This window comes from Acipenser ruthenus, chromosome 1, assembly GCF_902713425.1.
Source record: "Acipenser ruthenus chromosome 1, fAciRut3.2 maternal haplotype, whole genome shotgun sequence".
NCBI classification, from domain to species: Eukaryota; Metazoa; Chordata; class Actinopteri; order Acipenseriformes; family Acipenseridae; genus Acipenser; species Acipenser ruthenus.
The window spans coordinates 40,486,495-40,512,847 of NC_081189.1; the positions used below are offsets into that span (position 1 = coordinate 40,486,495).

General features: G+C 39.2%; 1 protein-coding gene across 1 annotated transcript in view; it reads left to right on the forward strand.

The window, feature by feature from the left end:
• Positions 1-6,260: 6,260 nt before the first annotated feature.
• The window catches only part of LOC117420945 (proline-serine-threonine phosphatase-interacting protein 2-like), a 34,781-nt gene continuing 14,688 nt past the window's right edge, over positions 6,261-26,353 (forward strand). The window contains exons 1-2 of the mRNA XM_034034737.3: positions 6,261-6,473; positions 22,598-22,698. Coding sequence (XP_033890628.1) covers positions 6,441-6,473; positions 22,598-22,698 — 134 coding nt within the window. The 5' untranslated portion in view covers positions 6,261-6,440. The remainder of the gene's footprint in view (positions 6,474-22,597; positions 22,699-26,353) is intronic.

The following is a 26,353-nucleotide window of genomic DNA, read 5'->3' on the forward strand; positions in this document are numbered from 1 at the left end:
AGCAGAGCGGAAACCAGATTAGAGAGGGTCGAGCAGAGAATGGTTAGACAGGAAAGCAGAGAGCTGGCAGTGTAATGCCCGCTCGAGGGTTTTAGAGAGGAAGGGTAAGATGGAGATAGGACAGTAGTTCTGGAGGGAGGTGGGGTCGAGGGTAGGTTTTTTGAGGAGGGGGTGATAGAGGCTTGTTTGAAGGCAGAGGGAAAGAGGCCAGAGAGGAGAGAGGTGTTGAGAAGGGAGGAGATGAAGGGGAGTAGAGCAGGAGCAGCAGCTTGAAAGAGGTGAGTGGGGAGGGGGGCCAGGGCACACTTGGTGGGTTTGTGGCCCTCGAGGAGGGAGGAGAGGTCAGAGTCTGAGAAGGGTGAGAAGAAGGAGAAGGAGGGTGAGATATGTAGGGGAGACAGAGGGTGTTGGGGTTGGAGCGGGAGGTAGTGGGGGAAGGGAGAGGTGTTACAGTATGTGGATATCAAAGACTGTAGAGGAGAAGAAAGAGGCAAAGTCATCAGAGGAGATAGAGGAGGGGGGGGGGGGGTCAGGAGGGAGGAGAAGGTAGAGAATAGTTTCCAGGGGTTGTTAGTGGAGGATTGGATAATAGATTGGAAATAGGAAATAGGAGGAGGAGAAGAAGGAGGAGAGAAGGAGGAGAGAAGGGAGTGGTAGAGGTCTCGGGCAGCAGGGAGTTTGTTTTTTTCCATTTCTTTTCAGCAGAGTGCAGTTTGGCTCTTGCTAAGCAGAGCACAGAGGGGAGGGGCGGGCAGGGCGGGAGGTGAGGGAACAGAGGAAGTAGAGGGAGGAAGTGAGGGAGGAGAAGAGGGTGGAGGTAGCAGACTTTATAGAGAGTTGGGAGAAGGAGCCGATAGGAGGGAGGGTGAGAGAGAGCGGTGGAGGCAAGGACAAGATGGATATAAGATGTGTGTAAACTAATCAAATTGCAAATCAACCTCTATTCAATTTAACCACACTCACCTGGTACTAACAAACAGTAAATCACCTAATTAAAACAACATCACCTTTATAATGTTACTTGATTTTCATTACACGACAGTAGATGTTAAAACTTCATGCTGATTTGAACTCGGCTCTTGCCAAGATAAGCACCAACTAAGACATAGCTTTACAGTAAACTAATGTGATCCATCTGTGTCTCCGTCCATTTGCGTTTCCTTCTATATGATGACATAGATATCCTTCTGCCTGGTGTTGATGGCTGAAGTGTAATGCTGGCTCCAGGGATCAGCTTATTTGCCTCCCTAGTGCATCAGCACAAACAACGGCTGTGATGCTGTGATGCGGTCTGTGATGCGGTCTCCCCAGCGCATCAGCATGACAACTGTCTGGATTGAGCTAAGTAGGGTACATCTCTGGGGTCTTCAAGTGGGCACCTTCCATCCTCTGTGTTTTATCGACTAGCCCACGACAACTCAGCCCAGCTTACTTACCCGTACATCAGCGTTTCTTTCTTTCTATTGTGCTTGAGATCCCCAACCAGAATCTTTCCGTCTCAACCACAGCCAGTTGCTGCTCCTCTCTGCTGCTTCAGATAAGTTCTTCACTGTGCGATGCAACTCTTGGCCACTGAATCCGACATCTCTGTGAAACCGGGTTGTAGAGTGTGCCACAAATCCTCGACAACCCACCTTCACTGGGTAAATCCGGACTCTCCATCCTCGTTGTTCCGCTTCAGCGGCTAGTTGAGCATACCGCAGTTTCTTCCTCTCATACGCCTCATCCACAGCATCCTCCCATGGCACTGTTAACTCTACCAGGTGAACAAGGCATGCTGATCCAGACCACAAGACAATATCTGGTCGAAGGTTAGTGGTGGCAATCTCCGGTGGAAAAATAAGGCGTTGACAAACATCTGCCAGCATTTTCCAGTCTCTAGCAGCTTCCAGTAGTCCTGGGAGAGGCTCGCTTTTAACACCTTTAAAACCTTAAATACAGCTAATGTTAATTACTTGAAGCAGGATCACTGCAAGTGTTGCTATAAATATCTACATAATGTACCTGTAACTTTTGTTTTCATTCTTAACATCCTGACAACTTTTTACACATAGCTTTAAGGTCTGATTCAAAGCTGTTTTCAAAATGGCCACTCTAGTGCACTGGGGTTTGAGATCTGTCCTCTGATCACTGTAGGAAGAGCGATACATTTTTTTTCCCCAAACATAACAAGAAGGGCTCTGGCTTTTCTGTTCCGTACCACGTCATGGATCGTTATTGCTGTGTTACCTGTTTGAAAATGTGGGCAATAATCCTTACACTGTCAGTGCACTAGAGCAGCCATTTTGAAAAGATCTTTGAAACAGACTTTAAAGCTATAAGTGTAAAAAGTTGTCAGGATGTTAACAATGAAAAGAAAAATTACAGGTACATTATTTAAACAATTCAAGCAACATGTAGGGATGTGTAACGCTGTATTTTTTCAGAGCCCCGCTACTTACTCTTTAATAGTAGGTTGAAATATACTGCTATTCTGTCAGTTGCAATTTTAAACTTTCCAATTTTGTATGTCTATACAAGGAAAGAGCACCACGGAACTACATTTTGTGTCATTCTTACTTCACCATGTATCAGAATGACTATACTTCCTTTAAATTTCTGTTTGGAATACACTGTTTTCCTGCAAACTGTCTAGATGGAACTAACAAGTATCTTAGAATGTGTACATCAGCATTCTCTCTTTTTTTAGACTTGTAATCTCCTGGCACTTTTGTTTGAGTACAAAACTGTAAAATACGGTATCATATATAAAACCTGCTTTGTAACAGTGCCAAAGCCTATTTTGTTACATTATATCATTAAAAAAAATCTGTTGCATGTTTATGAAGAATATATTACATGAATCTGTAGTGCCACATTCCAGTAGTTTCCTTAAACCTTCTTAACAAGGGTAATAATGTATAGAACAATATGTGATTTTTGGTAAAACATTAAGAAGCACCACATTTTATAGTTTATAATTTAGTGCTTGAGTTGTGGATGAATACTGCACAATATATATTTTCTTGAAGCAACTCTATTTTTCATTGCTTGTGTGTTCTGAACAGTTATGCCGCCAATATATGTGTTAGATATACTGTGGTCTCGCTAATCCGAACCCAGATAGTCCTAATTGATTTATAATCCGAACCATGCTATCATAATGAAATGCATGCTAATAGGAGCTGTAGAACCAATACTTCAATATCAAAGGTCTATGATAAGTATGTTAAACATTTACAGGTTTCATGAAACATGCGTATCAAAATCATAAAACAAAGATTAGACGAGGCATATTTAGTATGGTACAGATATAATCAATACTCTCAACAGGTCACTAATCTGAACGTGGATATGGTCCTCACAGGTTTGGATTAGCCAGTCTAGTGTACATTTACTTACATGGTTATATCCAAATATTCATGTATTTGATGTAAACAAGAACTGAGTCATGTGTGAACACCACATTCTATGTGCTAAAGTCATTTAATGAAATAATTCCATAGGTGTTACCTGTTGTACACTTCCATTTGCTGTGAAGGCCTCACATACAGTATGTTGTTTTTAAAGAAAAACATGTAATAGCTACAAGTACTTTCATTCCTGAAAATCTTATACCATACTACAGTAGGTCAAAGGCAACTCCCTTGGGAATTCGCCAGGATAGTGAACCTTTGCTCACCTTCTTTCCTGTCATTAATCAACTGCTTCCCCTAACAACTGACACCACATGCTGTGCAGCAAGTGATATGTATTTCTGAGGTGAAATGGATGGACCTAGGATGTGCAAGTATATAGACTATTGGCAATAAGGCATGAAAACTGACAGTGTTCTTCAATCTACGAAGGTATCAATATACTGAAAACTGCACATATGAGATCAAAATAGTGAATGAAAGTACATGACAGGTAATATTTATAGAATTATTTAATTAGCTACAACCCTTATACAACTAATGAAACTTAACAATTATGCACACATGTGGATCAATGGTATTTTGTCAAAGCACAATATGCTTAAATGGTGTTTTCTGGTATTTTGTCAAATTAAATTGGCAAGTAGAAATGCATGCTGATATCGCTCTTGCTTTGGTGTAGCATGATAAGTTCACATCAATGTAAGGGCTCAGGTTCTAGGGATGTTTTTTTGTCTTTTTGATAAAACCAGTCATGATAAATATAGTGACGGTGCTGTGTTTTACTGGCATGTCTTCAGTGACAGAAAATTACCTGCAAGTTTCCAACAACTAATCCAATTTTGTATTTAAATTAACTTGTCCTATTTTTACAACTTCAATAGAGCTGTTGAGAAAGTGTATTTAGTGGCAGCATGGCTTGAGATAATCAAACCATTCTGAGAGAAAGGCAAAGAAATCCAAAAGTATCCACTCAGAAATTAATATTCTTAACGAAGAGGTTGTAGCAAATACACAGAAATGGTTTGGAGAAAAAAAGTGCACCAATAAAACAGAGAAAACTAATTTGGGCAGGGGTAACAAAACACGTCGTAAAGCAAAGCATCTTGGATTGTTACAAGAGATGGCAGAAGAAAAGACACGAGGGTAAAAAAGCAGCACTTCTCCGAGAAGATCTTGGCACTGGTGGTGGCTATTCCACTGCTGCATTAGAGGTTAATGGCCAGGATTTCAAGCCATATCCAGAATCTCCTGGAAGAAACAATTCCTATGTACCAAGATTAGTGTTTTTCACAGCAATGTAATGCCAGTTAATGCATGGTGTTAAATAATATATGAAACACTTTATATAACTGGATCACAGTTTATTAGGGTTGATAAAATAATGCAGAAACTGTAATTTCTCACATTTTGACGCCAATTTCACATGCATGCTCTGAAAAGCACGTATTTATTTTAAATAGATAGGTTATGAACCCCTCTTTGCAAAACCACTAAAGATTTTAGTCAGCAAGCCGTAACCCACGAGCAGCAGCACCCCAAAGTGTAGCCCATTATAACCTATGCAGAACACATGGGGGCACGTCTTTGGATAACCCATTTACCCCCCTTAGACGGCTTGCTCACTAAATATCGAGGTATCCCTAGATAGGTTATAACCCCCTCTTTGTAAAAACACTAAAGATTTTAGTGAGCAAGCCGTACCCCACGATCAGCAGCACCCCAAAGTGTAACCCATTATAACGAATACAGAACGCATGGGGGCACGTCTTTGGATGCCCCATTTACCCCCCTTAGACGGCTTGCTCACTAAATATCCAGCCATCCCTAGATAGAATATGAGCTCCTCTTCTTAAAAACACTAACGATATTTAGAGAGCAAGCCGTCTAAAGGGGTACACCTGGCATCCAAAGACGTGCCCCCATGCGTTCTGTATTCGTTATAATGGGCTACACTTTGGGGTGCTGCTGATCGTGGGGTACGGCTTGCTCACTAAAATCTTTAGTGTTTTTACAAAGAGGGGGTTATAACCTATCTAGGGATACCTCGATATTTAGTGAGCAAGCCGTCTAAGGGGGATAAATGGGGCATCCAAAGACGTGCCCCCATGCGTTCTGCATAGGTTATAATGGGCTACACTTTGGGGTGCTGCTGATCGTGGGGTACGGCTTGCTCACTAAAATCTTTAGTGTTTTTGCAAAGAGGGGGTTATAACCTATCTAGGGATAGCTGGATATTTAGTGAGCAAGGCGTCTAAGGTGGGTTAAATGGAGCGAAACAAGCGGGTAATATAGGGAACCGCTATGCTGCTGATACAGATTTGTTATTAATATTTTCTTTTTTTTAAAAAAGAAGGAGTGATTCTTTTTTAAATAGTAGCAATATATTAATTGAGCAAGATGTGTAAGTGAGTTAAAACACATAGAAAAAGGACGCGCTGCTTTGTCAACTACATCGCAAATAAGGAACCGGGAATAAGTAACCAACTTCCAGGTGGTGTTTAAACGGATGCATTGCTAATTCTTTCTTCGCTAAAAACCTCATAAAACTGACAAAAAATCTGCATTTGAAAGATTGGAAGGGGAACACACATATTTTAGAAAATAATAAAGCTTTACTAAAAGCCCCAAACAAGTCCTATTAAAAAAGAAGAGATGTTATAGCCATGAAAAGATTTAATTTAAAATCGTATCTGTTTTTCAAATTTATTTTATTTTTTATTTATTTATTTTTTGCAGAATTGTTTGGTGAATTTCACTCTGCACCCTTTAAATGAGGACAGGAAAAGATAATGAAAAAAAGTGTTGCAATTTAATTGGCTTGCCAAGAAAGGCAGAGAAGCGTCGTTGAGCTTTAGGACCCAGAAGAACTACAGCAGAGGTTAGACAACACAACGTTGAGGAACTAAAGGCAAGGTTAATTAACTTAAATGAGAAGTTCAGTTTGGACGTAATCTATCGTTGACAGCGAAAAGACCGAACTTTCCATTGACCTTTTTCAACAGAACAGGTTGACTGTACCGACAACATACCGAGGTCTTCAGAATGAAAGAATTATATTTCAAAGATAATTTCTGGGTAAGTGCATTTTGCTATTTTTTCATTAAGAAGGTGATTATTTATATAAAAATGCATCATGTTTATTTTAATATCTAGATTTTTTTTTAATGAATGGTTTACTGACTGTATGAAGCGCTGACGTTAAGTCGTTGACCCATTGGGACACCTTTTTTTTTTTTAAAAGACTTGAACCTTGAAACAAACAAAAAGAAAATAAGCCATGGAATGCGGACACATAGTTAATCTTTAGGTTGTTCAATAACATAATCAAGTAAACTGTATTTAATTGTATTTCGTAGACATATAGTTTATTTAAAGTACACAAATAGCCTACAAATGTTCTACTAACAAAGATATTTGCAAAACCTTTTAAATAACGAGGAGGTTAATACTAGACGCTCTCTGCTTTTGACCAACTGAGGACACCTGATTTTCAGTACCGTGGGAATCAGGCATTAATTGGCTGTTGTAAAACCGAGACCTATAACGACTTGACAAGTTTGCAATGAAAAACAGGAGGATGGATTTTGGAATCCAAACTGTTATTTCATTTGTATGTTCCATAACTGCAGTAGTGGTTCTTAATGTGTTTGTAAGGTGAAACATCAGGGTTCTTAATATGGCGATTTCGAGTTCATGGCAAGTTTGGAGTGTAGTTAATTTTTACTTACAGAAACACTTATAAATTATAACCCATCTGCAAAAATTATCAATCATTAAGTGCTTTTTTTTTTTTTAAATAGTAATTTTGACAAAATCCTGGCTACCCCACTTCGTCTTCCTTTTACCAGCCAGGATTTTACATAAACCTCTGTAGTGGTGGCCCGTTGCACTTTAAAAATACAAGACTGGATAGACGGCTGATAGCTAGAGCATTTCCTTTTCAAGTAAAAATATCATTCATGCAGCTCAAAGCGTGCTCACATTCACTTGTTGATATAGCGATGGTTCTGATCGCTTTCAATAGTGGTTCTAAGGCACTGGGCATACGGGCAGCTTTGCGTTCCTTGTAGTTACAAAATCATTTTATACTCTCCACTATATCGATTTTTAGATTCTGGCAAAGATGTCTCACTTCCCTGTCGCTGTACTGAATATCAAGCTCTTCCTCATTTGGCCAGGATTCAGGATAGAGCATTTTGACTTTGGTGAATTATATTTTTGTCTTCACATTCTTTAGATGGGGCTTCCAGCGCCTTGGTACTGACATGAGAAGTTGTTGTAGCAAGTCTAGACCTGAGGTTCTCTGCCAAACTCCAGAATAATGACGTGTTAATTTGCACAACTTTACTGTGCTCGTGCAACTTAAACCCCTTACAAGCTAACTGGCTGTAGGCTTAGTTTGCTTCCTCTTGTAGGAGCCAGGAGTGCTCACCATTGACTTAAAGACTCGGTCAATACTTGTTTAGTATTTTGTCTGCTTTGGGAAGGGTTGTTTCATGTTGTTGAAAATGGGGAGAAAGATCACTTAATTCAACCAAAGCATCCAACATGACCCCCAAATTGTGAACAAAGGCAAGCAATCTGAGGGCACTGTCCAGCCCAGCATTCTCTCTCTCTCTCTCTCTCTCTCTCTCTCTCTCTCTCTCTCTCTCTCTCTCTCTCTCTCTCTCTCTCTCTCTCTCTCTCATATCATATCTCTGTTTGTGTCAATGGAAGCTTTAGAAAAGTGCTCATGGAGTGCTCTATAATTCTCCCACACTGCTTTGACACTTTGTTCACTGGACACAACCCAGCGAATTGACAAAATATGCCCAATGGCTAACAAACGCTGTCCAGTTTCTCTTGCACATTGAGTCAGTTCTCTTTTGTTTTTTGGAGGGGCATGGTACAGTAAGTATAGTTTGTCAAAAATTATTTCCGATCTGTGACTTCTTTAATGACATCTCCGTTGGCCCGCTCTGTATACGGTGATTTGAGCAGTGCCACACAAACAGATTCTGGTATCGACTTAGAAGCTGAGTTGCAACTCCAGTCTGCTTTCCCTGCATTACTGATGCACCATCACAGGCAGAGGAAATCAGGCATTCACGCAAAAATTCATAATTGAAACCATGTCTGTAGACACTAGCAATGCATAGAGCTGTAGTCTATACTCTGTGTCAAGTCAACCGCTGACAACCGCTCGCTAGTTTGGATAGAAAAGGGGGTGGTACTCAAGTCTTTGCTTGTGATCATTTTCAGTGGTGATCGCAAAAACCGGCCCACATATATTATTGCACTCCATTCGGATAAAAAAGAAAGTGATGGTAGAGAAGTCTTTTGAATTGAAGTGCTGGTACTCAAATGTTTGAAATTGAGACGTGCCAGTATCGCCCCATTTCAAGCACTGGGCGTTTCCCTGCTTTTATAGCAGAAGTTGTTTATGCATGCGATGTGTACCACTTTTTAACTCACACCAAAATATAACATTACATCTGTAGTGAAACTAGCTACACTACATAAACTGCATCATGGGATATGCAAGCAATACATTGCACTTAAAGTTGTGGTCATACTCTAATAGGCTAAACCCATGAGTTATTTCTGTGGTTCCTGCTCTGTAGTGATTTAGTAGGTTAGAGGAAGATCTTTTTATTGTGATTTGACTGTAAAAGGGTATAACAGCGAATTATCATTTCGAATTCAATCTGCGTTGTCTTCAGTTTGGAAGAGACGGCCATTGCCAACTTAAAGAAAATTAATAAACTAAAGAACTTTAAAACAAGTAGGTTCCCTTCACCCCAACAACAACGAGGGACAAAAGGAGTGTTGAGGTGTCTGTGCTGCCTTACAGCACAGACAGAGGGGTTTAAAATAACTGCACAGCTTTTAAAAAAGTCTGTTGCAGGAGTGCTGCAGCGCTACAGGCCATTGAGTTTCCTTGTCTCACTCGGTTGATTAGCTTAGACGGCAGGGGAAATAAAAGAAGAACATTTTTTTTTCAAACTATCTTTTACTTACCCTAAATAAAATGTCAAAGAAACTGAAGCAACAGTCAAATCTATTTGTATTTGGCCAACTCCTTGAAAACAGGGCGATAGCTGGGCGCAAACCACAATGCATCCATGGTTTTATTTTTTATTTATTTTTTTTAAACCTCATCTCATCTCACGGACAGGGGGCTGCACAGAATCTGTAATGGCACAGTGTCACACAACGCTGCCCGTTACACAGAGAATCCAAACTTGAATAACTTTAAGGAAATTGCAGGGTTGTGAAAACATGCAAGCACTTGGGTGTTTCATTTAGTTTATTAAAAAAAATATTTTAAACTTCCTGCTAAATACAAAAAATCCCACTGAACTTGTTTTGGGACTGGTTTGATAGGCAAATGTTTGCTGCAGTAGCTCATACAGAACATGTAACGCAGCAAAAATGATTTCCTTCCACAAAATTATTTTAAACATCAGCTGTGTGTATGCGCATGTCTAAAACCAATAAAATAATACAAATTATTGTTGTCCTATTAGTAATTAATGATCCAGTAAATATTTTTTAAAAAGCAGTGTGCCCCAAACTGGGGGATGAATTAATTTACATTTGTGCTACCTTGACATCAGCTCTATTGGCATTTTAGAATCTTCATTTCTAATGTTTGCACTAACGGTTTATGTTCCATAATACAATAAAAGGGATTATTGTAGGGAGAACAAAAGTTCACATTTATTGTTTATTGGGTGGGGATTGCTAATGTCATGGTGGGCTTTGAGCTAAGAGAGTTTGGTAACCCCTGAACTAGGACATGGCCAGTGTGAGCATGGATGGCATATTTAGAGAAGGTACCTCAAGGTTTTATGATTGAGTGGCAAACATTATATGGTTGGTGATTTGAAAAGTATTCCCATCTTTGGGAAAACATTTAGTACATTTCAGTAGCTAAGTTAGTACGTTTCCTTTAGCTTTATTTAACAATCTGAATAACACAATACCTTACACATTCTACCTGTCAACATCCAGTTTTAATGAATAGCTTTTTGTTTTTGGTGCATGTGACGGGGTACACCCCACCCCTGTGTGTAATTGTGTTAGTATGTGTTTCACTGTATGGTTTGGTAAAAACACAATGTTGTATTATTATTGTTTACAGCCTGGATGGGGTTAAAATGCCCCATCCAGATAAAATCGTGATAATGCGTGGTCAACAGCGAGTGATTATTGACAAACTGGCTGTTGACCACGCATATGAGAAAACCCTGTGCCGAATGTGGCAGAGGGATAAACTAGGTAATTGATAACCAGTTAATCCCTCGGCCACAATATAAAAAACCACAGCTTTGGCTGAACATGGTTGGAGTATTCAAGAGTGGAGAACAGGAGTAGAGAGAGAGGAGGTAAAAAGAAAAGATATAAAGAAACAATTGCTACGCGTGCTGGTTCAATACCAGCAAGGATACTTGTTTTAGTTATTTGTTTGACTATTTGCTTTGGCCACTGTGTCTTTGTTTCTGTGAAGTGTTTAGTTTTGTTCAAACTGTTTTTTTGTTTATTTAGTAATAAAACGCGCAGCAGCGCTTACGTCACCACAAAGCCAACTGTTCACAGTGCTATATTGTTTTGGTTCTGTAGATCATATTCCTAGATGTTTGAGTACAGCAAAGTGATTTACTAATATACTGAGGACAGAAAAAAAAATCGTAGCTTTGTTTATTGTCAAAATTCTTTTGATAATATTATTTACAGTACTTTGTGATGCCCTGGTATGAATATGCTGTAAAAGAGCTGATTTTTAAAAACAAAATTCGTGTTCATTTAATTTCACCCCAAAAGTTAAGGGTTAAAATAAGTACACACTTTCCTTTTCAATATGTGATTGAGAGAAAGCACACACTGCATGTTTCATTGGGTGTGGGTTGAGTGCTTTACTGTGGTGGTGAAATGCTGGCCTCCTGTTATTTTTTATTAAATGAATAAATGTAGAAGGAATAATATTATTTTATCCTGGCTTTTAGTATTTGGACTAATAACCTCTTATAATTCTAAAATGTGGGCGATTTTGTGCCTTGTCTTTGGTTTCTAGCTCTCAGCAGCTACGTGTAAGCCTGGGCTTGGTAAGTGTTTGGTTGGACAACTCCCATAGAAACCCAGGTGGTGCAGGACATGTCTTTGGTGTTGATGCAGGGTGCTCGTCCATTTCTGAAGCACTTCCAGCATTCAGACAGTTATTTTTTGGTACAGCCCTAACGCTGTATACAGTACTGTAATTATACATTTAGATATCAACAAAGGATAAAGCAGTATTGCATAGTATTAAAGGTGGTTGTGGTCTTCATGTGTCTGCATTAGATTCCCATTGTATAGCTGCTCTGACCTTTTTTTATCATCTTAAAATTAGACACAAATCACCTAAGCTTGTTATCAGTACATTATTGAGTTCATAAAAAAAGCTTATTTTCATCCCTGGCCTGCTTTGATGTGAATACAACTGATCCTCTTATTCAGGGGTGCAAATTGTTTTGAAATGTTTGGCACCAGAGCACCTATTGGTGCTAAATGATCAAACCCTGTCCTAATCAAGACCCGACACAACACAAACCTTCTCTCCAGTGTATGTGAATGAATGTGGGTGGGTCATGTCAGTAGTCCACACCCAATGAGTAACTATCATCATCTATGGTTGCTAAGCAATACGTATAAAATAATAACATTTCTACTGGTGCCAGAATTTAATGTTGCTGGCGCTATATGAGGTATCCTGGCGCTACAATCTAGCACTATAGCGCCAAATTTGCATGTCCGTTATTTCAGAGTTAAAATAGTCACACTGTAGATTATTTCACAGTATAATTTAGCAAACTTCTCTTGTGGTTTTGATTCTAATCTATTGGTTTCCTTCCTGTTTACAGTGCCTCATTATAGTGTTTTTGACACCAGTGGTCCCTTTTTAGTTTTAGCTAGCAACAAGATAAATAATTTATTTCATACAGTACGTAGCTTAGACACTAAAAGAAAGTCAAGTAGACAAATATTGAAGGCCTTAAACTGCCTAGGGCCGTATTTTCAAATGGTTTACTCCAGATTTAACTATGTTATGGATTTCAAGCACTCTCAGTGGCAGGGTTTCCATGCAGTTTAGAAACCCCAAATTCTCGATTGTTGTTAGAATGTGATGTAGCAGCACATACCACACACTTTCCTCATGCTATAGGAAGTGTGCGCCCAAAACATAATCCGACTTAAAAGGGTGGGTAAATTGCTTTCTCACATTAAAAGTCGTGCAAATTGACCAGAAACTACTTTTTTTGTGTGTGTGTATGTAAACATGCCTGACTTCTGCTGTGACCCCGTTAGGTAATGTGCTTGTTAGATTTCCAGGCCAAAAATCTAAGGTAGTCCTACTAACGAAATAGCGTAAGAAAAAGGTGAGACTTATTTTTATTTTTCCATGGAAACCACGCCAATGTGTTTAGTTTTTGATTTTGTAACTTTAACATTGATTTTTTTTTCTCCTTTTAAAAAAATATACTTAATTTTAATGAATGGAGGAAATGCTTTGAAAATATTGACCCTAGTTTTCACTACTGATAGGGTGTCATTACAAGCCTTGAAAACACATTTCTGGTTTCCCCAACATGTTGGGAGCAATAGACTACACACATGTGCCACTAACCCCTCCAGCTCATTCTGAGTATCTATATAGGACCATGATCTATTTTGTGTTAATTGTCTAGGCTACTAAGTAGGCCAAGTTCAAAATAATAATAATAATAATAATAAATAGAAAAAAAACTAAATCATTGTTTCAATTTAAAATAATATTTTATTTGCATTGTACACCAATGTGTACAATGCAGCATAATGATTTATTTTTTGTTACCAGTAGCTTGCTAAAGTAAAAAGAAAGCGTGCTAGGTATTCATTTGATTTTACAATTGTACTGTATACTGTATAGGCCTACTGTACAGATTTATATTTTTACATAATGTAATGTGTAGCCTACCCAAAACACATTAGTGTTATTTCAGCACAATGATTTACAATTAAAATACATTGAGCACTATAAATGTATGTGTGTGCAATTTTATTGTATTGTTTTTAAACCCGGCACCTCATTATGTCGGACAGACATGTCTGGTTTAGCGAGGAGCAACTGTATGATTACACTATGTAACACAATTTTTGTTCCTGGGTAGTAAGTGTTATTTCCTAATTGCTTATGACCTCAAAAGTATAGAAAATGGCTATTATTCCCCACAAACTTACCATGTTCTCCTTGAATGTATCAAGATGAGCATCAAGGATATGGACTTTGAGGGACATCCTACAACCCATTGTGCCGTAGTTCTTCACCAGAGTCTCAACCAGCTCCACATAGTTTTCGACCTTGTGATTGCCCAGGAAGCCCCGAACCACTGCGACAAAGCTGTTCCAAGCCGCTTTCTCCTTACTAGTGAGCTTCTTGGGGAATTCATTGCACTCCAGGATCTTCTTTATCTGTGGTCCGACGAAGACACCGGCTTTGACCTTTGCCTCAGACAGCTTGGGGAAGAAGTCTTGAAGGTACTTGAAGGCTGCCGACTCCTTATCTAGAGCTCTGACAAATTGTTTCATAAGGCCCAATTTGATGTGCAGTGGTGGCATCAGCACCTTCCGGGGCTTCACCAGTGGCTCCCACTTGACGTTGTTCCTCCCCACAGAGAACTCGGTCCGCTGTGGCCAGTCCCGCCTGTGGTAGTGCTCCTTGGTGTCCCTACTGTCCCAAAGGCAAAGATAGCAGGAAAACTTGGTAAAACCGCCTTGGAGACCCATCAGGAATGCCACCATTTTGAAGTCTCCTATGACCTCCCAGCCGTACTCATCATACTTCAAGGCGTCCAGCAAGGTCTTGATGCTGTTATAATCCTCTTTGAGGTGCACCGAGTGAGCCAGGGGAAGAGACGGGTACTTGTTACCATTATGGAGCAGCACGGCTTTGAGGCTCCTGGATGAGCTGTCAATGAAGAGGTGCCACTCATTCTGGTTACAGGCGATTCCGATTGCCTCGAACAGACTGGTCACATTGTGGCAGAAGCAGAGCCCATCTTGACGGGTGAAGAAGCTGGAAAAAGGTTGGTGACGCTTCCTCTGATCTGCGACTTGCACACTTTCATCCAACAAGTTCCACTGCTTGAGCCTAGAAGTCAAAAGCTCGGCATTGGACTTGGTGAGGCCAAGATCTCTAATCAAGTCGTTGAGGTCTTTTTGGTTGGGGTAGTATGGGTTTCTCTCCTCAGCTCCACCTCTGAAATTGTCATCTGGATCTACAACGTCTTCCTCGCTCTCTGACTTGCTGACTTCTAAAGACGGCTGCTCTCTCTCCGGAGGAGTGGGTACGGGGAGCTCATGGCAGTGTGGCACCGGGGCGATGGATGAAGGAAGGTCCGGATACGTGATAGCAGGTGCATTCTTGCCAGTCCGACGTTTGGAAGGGTCCACCATGCAGAAGTAGCAGTTGCTTGAGTGGTCAGTGGGTTCCCGCCAAATTCTTGGGATAACGAACTTCATTGCTCTCTTTTCCCCTCTGTACCATCCTACAAAAATACATTTATTTCACCCATGACTAATGTGTAAGAGATTCTCGCAACATTTTTCATATATGATATATTTTTTCAATAACATTGAAAATTGTAAAACATTTTAAAATTAAAAACTTTTACAATTTTAAAAATGTTAACAAATTTTATAACATAAAATTCCGAGCAACAATTGTCCATCTTACCTACCAGAGTTTTTTTGCAGTGCTCGCAGGTGAAATGAGGTGCCCAGGGTTTGTCTTGATCCCCGACAGGCATGCCGAAATATGCCTTGTAGGCCTCACACATCTTAGCAGATGCTTCCACGGAGTACTTTTTCGCTCTTGTCTTGATAAATTGGCCGCAGACACAGCAAAATGCGTCTGCCGGATGCTTGCAGCCTCTTGATGCCATCTCAGAAAAATGCAGATATGTATCCACTTAGGCAGCTGGAACTAAACTGAACTGGTGGGCTTAAGGCCCCTGTATTTATACTACTATTTATATTACTGGAAAGTTCTAGAAAGTTCTAGAAGTTACTCCAAGTTTACTCAGCACTGAATCTATCTGGAATGTTCTGGAAAATAGGTAAATTTCAAAATATCACTGTCCTGGTCACAAAAGCAAAGTTTGTGGGGAATAATAGCCATTTTCTATACTTTTGAGGCATAAGCAATTAGGAAATAACACTTACTACCCAGGAACAAAAAAAAAAAAAAAAATTGTTACACGGTGTTATGAAAAGCTTTTTGTGGGTGAAGGTGGGTGCCCCACTATAGAATCTGATGGGATATATAACAGTATTAAAATAGGTAAAATGAAGATGGAACAGAATGCATTGTACAGATGACCTTTACATTTAACAAAAACAGTGTTATTTTGCTCCTTGCATGTATAGACATTATCCTTCAGGCACCCTCTGCTGCAGCAAACCACAACTCAACTCCCGCTATTTATTGAACAATGTCACATGACCCTCGCAATGCTAGAGATCTTGCTAAGAAGACGCAACAAATATTTAAATTGGTGTATTGCGTCTCTGGCAAGCCAGTGCGGTGACGTGAGCCCCGGAAGAAAACGCAACACTGTGAGGTGATACGGTGAGTGAAAGGAAGTGAAATCCACATCAGACTGGGAATGAATGTACTGCAGCGCTTTTGTTAAATAAACTAGTGAACAAAATAAAAGGTTTGAACAAATGAAAAACACTGTAGACAAAATGTCACTTTGACCAACAAACACTAACAAACAGGAGACGAACATTAAACACACACAAGTATCATGCTGGCCCTCCAACACGATAGCAATTGTTATTTTACTTTATTTATCTCTCTCTCTCTCTCAACAGCCAACCTCCATCCCCGAGTGAGTGAAACATTTACTCTTTTATGCAGCTGTACTGAGATTGGATTGCTAATCAGTCATTCAATTGGAATCTCGGTACATCTGCACGCGAACTACATAACCCCACATTATATCCCGTGCACCAATACATATACACCAACATTAATACGCCACACGCAACATATAAACATAACATGCACACGGGCGGGGCACACTGCCACAGGCTCTTTTCATTAACATATTTTCTCTTAGTACATACAACAAAATGTATACCTGGCGAATTGTCATAACGAAAATGCAGACTGTGGTATGTTTGCGCTGCGACTAGCCGACTAGAAAAGAGCTTGTAACCAAGAGGTCCGGTTCAAATCCCACCTCAGCCACTGACTCATTGTGTGACCCTGAGCAAGTCACTTAACCTTCTTGTGCTCCGTCTTTCGGGTGAGATGTAATTGTCTCTGTAAGTCGCCTTGGGTAAAGGCGTCTGCTAAATAAACAAATAATAATAATAGTAATCTTAGTACATTCTCCAGCAATTAAGAAGACCTTTTCGTTTCTGGACGTGCAAACCTTTTGTGGGCCCACAAACATTGCACAGTGTATCAGATTATTTAGTAGCTTTAGAAGGGTGAGTGCTAATCGGGGTCTGTGAAACCAGCCATAGAAGTAAAGTGATGATCAAGAAACCCCTTCGGGACCCAGAGATATTCTTCTGTCTGTATCAGTTGTTTGGGAGCTGACCGGAACATTCTCATGTCAGCATCAGCATCCTACTTGGCTGTTTTTTGCACAGCTAATCAAATTTCTTATCAGATTCAAAGTGAAGAACCAATGTTAAGTCTAGTCTTTTGTTAATTACAAATGTATAATTATCAGTACAGATTGTTGTATATAAAAAATAAAAACGCATCTTCATAGCCTTGATAGTGAAGACGTGAAGCTGCAATGATGATTTTATTTAGAACTTTGCCTTTTGCAGATGTGAACTACTCTGGTGTGCAGTGCTAGCTAAAGTTGGAAAACCTTTGAGTTTTCAATAACATCTTTTTTCTGGCAGTGGATAAGGAAGTTCTTTATGATTAACCAGTGTTGAATCTCAGATTATTATCACATTCACCACAGTCCATCCCTGCAGGACATGTCATTTCCAGCTATTACAAAGGAGCTGATACAGGGTGATTATATCCTGAGTAACAAGGAGGGAGAAGGGTTCAAACAGGTTAAAGCTTGAGTGTGTATGTGTGTGTGGGTGTGTTGATTTAGACGGGTTCAATGAGTCAGGTACCATGTTTTGAGCCAATTTACAAACAAACCTTGACTCTGGTTATTGCATTGAAAGTAAAGGGTTTAATGTATTACTCCACATAATTCATTACTATGGATTCAAAAATGTGTTTGGATACCTACATTAGCTCTATTATAAAGGCCTCATTTTATCCTTTGAGGAACATTGCCAGATTGAGACCCATTGTATCTGATAAGATGCTAAGATGTTGGTTCATGTTTTGTTATTTCTCGGTAAGATTATTGTAATGCTGTTTGTCGACCTTCCAGATTTCTAAATGACTTCGGTTCCAACTGTTTCAAACTGCTGCAGTCAAAGTGCTTGCTCGCAAATGCCATTAACCACACGTTAATCCGGATCTGAAAGCCATGCACTGGCTTCCTGTTAAATTCAGGATTGATTTTAAAATTCTTCTTACTATACTTATAAGGCCCTTCATGGTTTTGGGCCTTACAGGAACTGTTGGTATCTTATGCTCCCAGTCGCACCTTGAGATCAGTGAATGCTGAACATTTGGTAGTGCCAAGCCATATCAGGAATGCTGGCACAGTGTTTAATTGGCCAATGGCTATTTTAATAGTGCCCTGGGATGCTTTTGTATGAAGAGTACTGTATAAAAGCAAATTGTATTATATAATTAACTTTCTGAACCCTGTAGGTTAAATTTCCTGCTGTTGAAGTAACCGTACAGTGCTGAACAATCACTTATAGAAAGGAGCTGTTTGGCAAGCACAAGGCATCATTTTGGGTCAACTGCCAGCATGTGAAGTGACCACTTAAATGCTACAAATTCAGCCGCATAAATGTATACGGTTTTACCCAAGTAAAGCAACAAATAAAAAGATTAGGAACTTCCAGGGTGAAGTTTCCTATCCTCCCCTTTTTATAAACCTTATGCTGAACCATCTGTCAGGACTGCCTCCTAATACTCTTGTTGCTGTGGTGCTCGAGTTTTGTTTCAGATGTGCAACACTTCTAGTCTTTTAGGTCATTTCTATTTTACACAAGATAAAATATAAATGTTTTTAAATTCACTGTTTAGGACTCAAGAAACAAGAAGCTTAAGGGTCCGCCCAATGTTAAAAATCTGCCCTGTAAGAGACAGCCCTGCTCACAGGAAAAGGAGATTCGGGGCTTAAATGTCCTATTTGTGTATTTCCAGGATTGTAGCCTGGTACTGAAGAGCCGTGAATGCGAGTGTTTTGCAGTGTTACTGCTGAGCTCTATGACAGACGTACCTAGGTGCAGTAAATAAACATTTTCAGACAAAATATTTTATAAAAGAAGAGAAATGGCAAGATTGAAGGCACAAGGACCTATTTTCCGATAAATACAGTGCCTTCCAAAAGTATTGGGACAGTGAAGTCTAAACTGTGATTTTCACTATGAACTCTAATAATAATCATTTCTCCTGAAAAAAAAAAACATGACTGATAAGTACAACTCCTAAGTGTTTTATTTTTAATAAAGTCAATTCAGTTCTACCCTCTTGGGTCAATTAAACAAATTGATAGTGTTGAACCTCTTTATTTTGAAGGAGCAAAAGTATTGGGACAATTGGCTGACAGGTGTCTCTTGTTGGTCAGGTGTTTTGTTGTTGGGTAATTAGGCACTCATAAAAGAGCTGTGACCTATCAACCTGTCTCGCTTTGACATCAGTGTTTGGAGTCTGTAGTCGAAAATCAATATGAAAACCAAAGAACTTTCTGTTAAAGAAAAGCAGGCAATTTTTAAGCTGAAGGAAAAGAAATACTCAATCAGAACTATGGCACAGAAATTAGGCATACCAAAATCCAACAATTTGAAATATACTGAAGAAGAAAGAAACCGCAGGTATAATTACCAGTCAACCAAGACCGAGTCGGCCAAGAACAACATCTGCAGTTGATGACAGAAAAATTATCAGAGCTGTCAAGGAAAACCCTAAAACAACTGTTAGTGAAATCACCAACAACCTCCAGAGTGCAGGGGTGAAGGTATCAAAATCCACAGTTCGCAGAAGACTGAGACAGCAGAAGTACAAAGGCTGCACCGCAAGATGTAAACCTCTCCTCAGCACCAAGAACAGAAAAGCCAGATTAGAATTTGCTCGGAAGTACAAAGATGAGCCAGGAGAGTTTTGGAACAAAGTTTTATGGACAGATGAGACCAAGATAAACATTTACCAAAGTGATGGAAAGGTTAAAGTGTGGAGAAAGAAAGGAACTGTAGATGCTCCAAAGAACACTACCTCATCTGTGAAGCATGGTGGAGGTCATGGCCTAGGCATGTGTGGCCGCCTCTGGAACTGGCTCACTCATCTTTATTGATGATGTAACTAATGATGGCAGCAGCAGAATGAATACTGAAGTTTACAGAAACATTTTGTCTGCTTATGTAGAAGAAAATGCTTCCATACTTACTGGGAGGTGCTTCACCTGCAGCATGACAATGACCCAAAACATACGGCCAATGCAACCCAAAGAGTTCATCAGGAGAAGAAAGTGGAAAATCTTAGACTGGCCAAGTCAATCTCCAGATTTGAATCCAATTGAGCATGCATTTTACATGCTGAAGAAATAATTGAAGTCAGAACACCCCAAGAATAGACAAGGATTCAAAATGGCTGCAGGAAAGGCTTGGCAAAGCATCTCAAGTGATTACACAAAGAGTTTGGTGAGCTCAGTGGGTCGCAGACTTCATACAGTTATTACCTCAAAGGGATATGCAACCAAATACTGACTTTTACACCCTGAAAGTTACTTAAAGTGAATGTGTCCCAATACTTATGGTCACTTGAAATAAGTGGGTTGAACACAAAGTATGTTTTTGTTCTAATATGATCAAATGTATGCATGGAATTACCCAAAAATAAAACATATATTATTGTACTTTATTATTCATATTACTCTCTTGATCACAAATACAAATTGCTTGATTGTAAAGCAAAAATAACAGGATAGACCTCGGTGGGCACTGTATAATATTTGTTTTTCGTCTTAACAGCACTTGTGGATCGGGTGCAAGTCAGCTGTTAGGGCTAGGTTGCCATGGTCATCAAGTAGTTACAGTGAATAGCTCCATCTTGATCAGGGTCCCGCACTAATAATTTGAATGCGTTTTTTTTCTTTACTTTTTTCTTGTGCATGTTTTTCAATTCATTTTTTTTTTGGTTGCTTTTGGTCCCTTTTCTATATATGGCCATAATTCCTTTATTTATTATCCAATTTGTAAACATCTTTCCCATGTTCCCTACATGTTGAAGTTTCATTGTACATTATAATGTGTTTTTCTAAAAAGCGTCTGTGGTTTTTGTTATCTGTACTGAGTGAGTCTCAGACTATTTAACTTTTTTTTTTTTAATGGAAGCCTAGTGTGTGCAGATGCATTTCATGTATGACATGTACATGTAACCTTTATAGTTATAGACACAAATCTAACAACTGTAAAAGCAGGCGGAAAATGGCTTGGACCCTAAAGAGTTAAAACCAACATCAAACAAAGTTTGCGGTGAATTGGTTTGTGTGTTTTTTTTTATTTTATTTTTTTTTTTTTTAATAAATTTAGTCGTTGCCAATTATTTTTATTATTTTCTTGCAATTTAGAATGGCCAATTGTTTTTTAAGCTCAGCTCACCACTACCACCCCTGCGCTGACTCGGGAGGGCGAAGACGAACACACACTGTCCTCCGAAGCGTGTGCCGTCAGCCGACCGCTTTTTTTTCACACTGCGGACTCACCATGCAGCCACCCGAGAGCTACAGCGTCGGAGGACAACGCAGCTCTCGGGCAGCTTACAGGCAAGCCCGCAGGCGCCTGGCCAGACTACAGGGGTCGCTGGTGCGCGGTGAGCCGAGGACACCCTGGCCGACCTAACCCTCCCTCCGCCCAGGCTACGCTCGGCCAATTGTGCGCCGCCCCCTGGGAGCTCCTGTCCAAGGTCGGCTGTGGAATAGCCTGGACTCAAACTCGCGACGTCCAGGCTATAGAGCGCATCCTGCACTCCACGCGGAGTGCCCTTTACTGGATGCGCCACTCGGGAGCTCCCCCATTGGTTTCTGTTTTAATCATGGGAGTGCAACCCTCAGTGTATTCTGCTACTTTTGAGCTATGTCACACTTTCAAATCGGCACATGTTCATCATGATGAATAGGCTTTCTGTGGAGTGTATCTTTTGGAATTTTTGACTGTTATCATGCTTTGACTCAATAGCCATAATGTAAAAGGACAAGTGAGCATTGTTACCAGAGGGTGTAAGGCTAATGCATTTCCTGTTTTTGTTATGTACAGAGAAACATTTAAATAGGAACTATTTAAGCTGCTTCAGTAAATCATCCCTTACCTGATAATAGGTGGAGCTGTTAAATGCTACTTTTGGGAAAAAAAAAAAAAAAAGATGCAGAAATCTGTGGCAATTACATTTGTACACATTCTACAGGGCATTATGGTGCAATGCAAGGAAGAAGACCTTTTTTACAACCCTGCATTTTTGTTTTAAATTTCAATTTTGCCCTTTTTGCATTTGTGGTTTTATTTTGACTTGAGGTTAATGATCACAGTGGCTTTTCCTGGTCTATGCAGCTGAAAAAAAAACCTTGCTGCAGCATTTCTCTGCTTCTGCTATATTTGGAAAGTAGCACAATAGCAGTAGCACAATATCTTTTTGAAAAAAACGGAACAATCCTTTGTTGCAAAGTGCGTATAACAAGTAACTGAATGCTCCCGATAGAGGCTGCCATGCTGGTCAAAGGATTTTGTAAACAAGTACCGCTTTTGCCTTTTTTGCTTTAAAAGCATTACTGTTTCAACCACATGTTAATACAAGAAAGGCAAATGTGGCTGTGTGTTAATTAAACAAATCTACAGGAAACTGTCAGAACAATTTAACAGAAAAGCGAATACAATTTTATAATACAATTCATTAATAATTGTAGTATTGCACATTTAAAATGTAACGCAGAGAAAAGGGCTTGTGATTTCAGTTTAGATTTTCATATTGTTTACATAATAATGTTGCAAGGCTATTTTTTTAAACATTTTTTATGTGTGTGATTGTTTTACAGAATACAGAAATCACCAGCACAGCTGGCTATGACTGTTTAATTCAGCATCTGAATGACGGGAAGAAGACATGCAAAGAAATAGAAGACTTCATTAAAGCAAGGTAAGGCAAGAGTGGTTTGATAAGCCATATACCAGATGACAGTATCAGATCGATCTGACCACTTTGTGTTTTGGTTATACAGTTGTGTGCCATTTTATCAGTAAAGTGGAGGGTTCTTTTTGCACACGCAACAGCCAGTGCAGATTAATGCACAGATAGTGCCAGACTCCTTTATGTTGCTAGACCATTTCAGTTTGTCGACAGACACATTTTCATGGTCTATAAATGTTGTCTGGGATTAATATTGTTAGATTTGGGAACTTTTTGGTAGTTTTTGGTAAAATCTTGGTATGTCTGCGTGACAATTAAACATTATTACTGGTCCCCTTGTGCTGGAGAACGAAAGGGAGTCCAATGGAAATGCTGCTAATGCTTATTAGCAGACATACATATGAGCCAGTTACATTTTTAAATGTCTAAAGAACTGCTCATCCACGTCCTTCTAGATTATTATTATTATTATTATTATTATTATTATTATTATTATTATTTCTTACAATTGTTACAAGATATCACATTATTTTTACATACAATTACCCATTTATACAGTTGGGTTTTTTACTGGAGCAATCTAGGTAAAGTACCTTTCTCAAGGGTACAGCAGCAGTGTCCCCCACCTGGGATTGAAACCACGACCCTCCGGTCAAGAGTCCAGAGCCCTAACCACTACTCCACACTGCTGCCCATTAATAATTGACTGATTACATTACTGATTACAGATTTCATTAATAATTGACATTAAGACCTTGAAAGAGGTTAAATTGGCTTGAATAAGTAATTGTGGGTATTTCTGGAACATAGACCAGGATGGGTTTCCACTATGCCACTGAGGTACTTTGTTTTTGTTCACAAAAACACCAATTTCAACTTTTTTTAAATATTTTTGGTAGAACTGGCTGCACTCCCTTTCATTTCCCAATAGTTGTTATATTGTTGATGGATACAGTCAGTTGCCTGAAGGAGCAAGTCCAAACAGCTTGAATGTAATCGGATTAAGCGCACCCCTTATTTATTCAGTGATTAGAAAGATCTGCTTTTCACTTTTAACTATCGACATTGGAAAAGGGTTGGTACAGGCTGATCTGTAGATCTGCTTCTGTTTCTAACTGTCCTATACATTGTGTGTGATAGATCCGTTTTGGTAACTGAATCACAAAACTTGTAGAGAAAGAATCTTGAAGTACAAGCTTCTCCTAAGCCTTCATCCTGGCTTGGGGAGGCACATTTTAAGGGTTAAGTATTGCTTCTATTTATGAGCAAAATAAATAACTTCCTCTTTCCCCTTTGCAATGAATGGAACATAACTGTTGAAACCTTATCGTAATTGAATGTGATATTTAATGTAGTAGGATGGCCTTATGGCCGGTTCTGTATAAATATGTCTGATAAGAAATGTGTATTGTGTTTAAGTTCTGGTTTTCAACTTGAAATGAAACTTTAAATAAAAAAAACAAAAAAACTTGTACAATTTTGGTACTGGCTTGCTGCAACAACAACCGGGCTTTCTAGTATACTGTAATTGTACCGGACTCCATGCAGAACTGCTCAAACCCTTGGTGTGCGACATGATGTGTTCTGTATATTGCAGAGAATCAGTTTCCATTTTGCTGCTTTTTCCCTCTTGGTGGTGGAGAAGCACTTATCATTTCAGTTGTAAAAATACCTTGTGATTGTACTTATATTACCGTACACTTCTCACTGATTTACAATTCAGCATTGTTATTATTCTCATTAAGCATCAATTAGGATCTATTTATATCTGAGTATTACACAGCTGACAAAAAATATGTCCTCATTTTTATGGACACAGCTCAAAATTGCCTGCAGTTTTTAAAAATAACAATGTTTGTTATACTGTAGCACATTGCTTCTACATAAGTTGACTTTTATAAATGCAGGTCATAAATCTGTATATTTTCATGTGCTTTATTAAGCTTGTATGAGTTTGCAAATGCTCCACTGCCACACCTTCTGCTGCTAACATTTCAAACCAAGGCTGGCCAATCACAGTTCTGAAGGGCCACCCTACCCCAGATTTAACAGGTAAAATTAGATAATTAACTACTTTAAGGTCTGTGTGGAGGTTTAATTGGTTCAATTGAACAATTTATAACTGGGATGGAAAGAAGACCAGGAGTGGAAGAGCCAACTTTGGCCACCACTTTTTTTTTTTTTTCAACCATTTGAGCTTGCTTGTAACGTAAGATGGCCGCCATATTAGGGGTGATGACTTTGGTTTCCAGATCATACTGTTTGACAGAAACAATTTGACTGGTGTTACCCAGTAAAAATGACCTGCCACATTGTTTTAGCTTCTGGCCATATCAATACAGACCACATGCTTTGATGTGGGTTATTATCGTTGGTTCACACTTACATTCTGTGATTCGCTCAATCCAATTTCTTTTTTTTTGTGACAAATGTTTACAAACCATTCTTCCAATATGACATAAACCTTAGATTATTCTACTAGGGATGCTTTGTTCATAAAAAACACCAGTTTCTAGTTTTAAATTGCAATTTAACATCTTTTAGGTAAACAAATTTTAGCTCAACTTCTGTACATGGCCGAGTGCTGTGCTTCTCAAGGTTTCAAGAGGTGTAAATCATGTGGTTGGAGCCTTTTCCTGTAACATTATTATGTATTTACTTTTGCAAACAAATACAATACATAGAGTAGCAGGAAATATATACACAATCCCATCCCCCTCAGTTCACAGAGACAAAAAGTAGTTCATAACATGGATGTGCATGTGTACAGTGTTTGAGTACTTCTCTATAGTGTCAAAATATGACACTTTTAAACCTCACTTTTTACACAAGGACTTTACTGTATGTGGTCTGTTGGTTTGAACAGTGGGTGGCCAGTCATAGTTGAAATAGTACAAGACTGCTTATCACTTCTCTAACAGTTGTGGTTAGAAATACTGTGTCTCGCTTGTAGAGAACTTGTCCAACGGTTATCACAGACATGATAGTTTGTTCCACCATCCTGCCTCAAGGAGTGAGCTCAACAACATACGTCTCTTTAAAAGTCATCCAATTACACACCTTTTCTTTGTTTATTTCACCAAGCATAGGATTGTACAGCTATAGCCAAAAGTTTAGCATCACTTCAAATTTTAGGATTGAGACACTCAATCAAACAAACTACAAAAATATATTGCAAAATGTACCAGAAGCCATAATAGTAGTACAGTATTCATGTTAGATTTCGAAATGTCACATTTTTCAATTTTCAAGTCTATGGAAAACTACAAAGCGGTCTGTAATTCAATATGTCAACGTAACATTATTCAGCAGCTTTTATTCAACTTTATGAAGCAAAATTAGTTAGTTCTATAAGGTTATGCAAAACTTTTGGTCATAGCTGTAGGCACCAATCTGCATGCGTGGGAGTGCCAGTACTAACAGTTGCTAATATCTGGACTTGCATCAGTCTCTCAAACACTTTTACAGGCTGGCCTGAACCCCACAAAGAGAAATATTTCATCCACCTGGACTGTGTGACGGTGTTCAGCACTGACTGAACAACTAATAACACTTGCCTGGCCTTTGATGCTTTTTTCAATGCTTTTGCTTTGTTAATGTAAATTATTTGTATAGACATTTTCAAAAATCTCTTTTCTATGCATCTGCTGTAGATAATTTGATT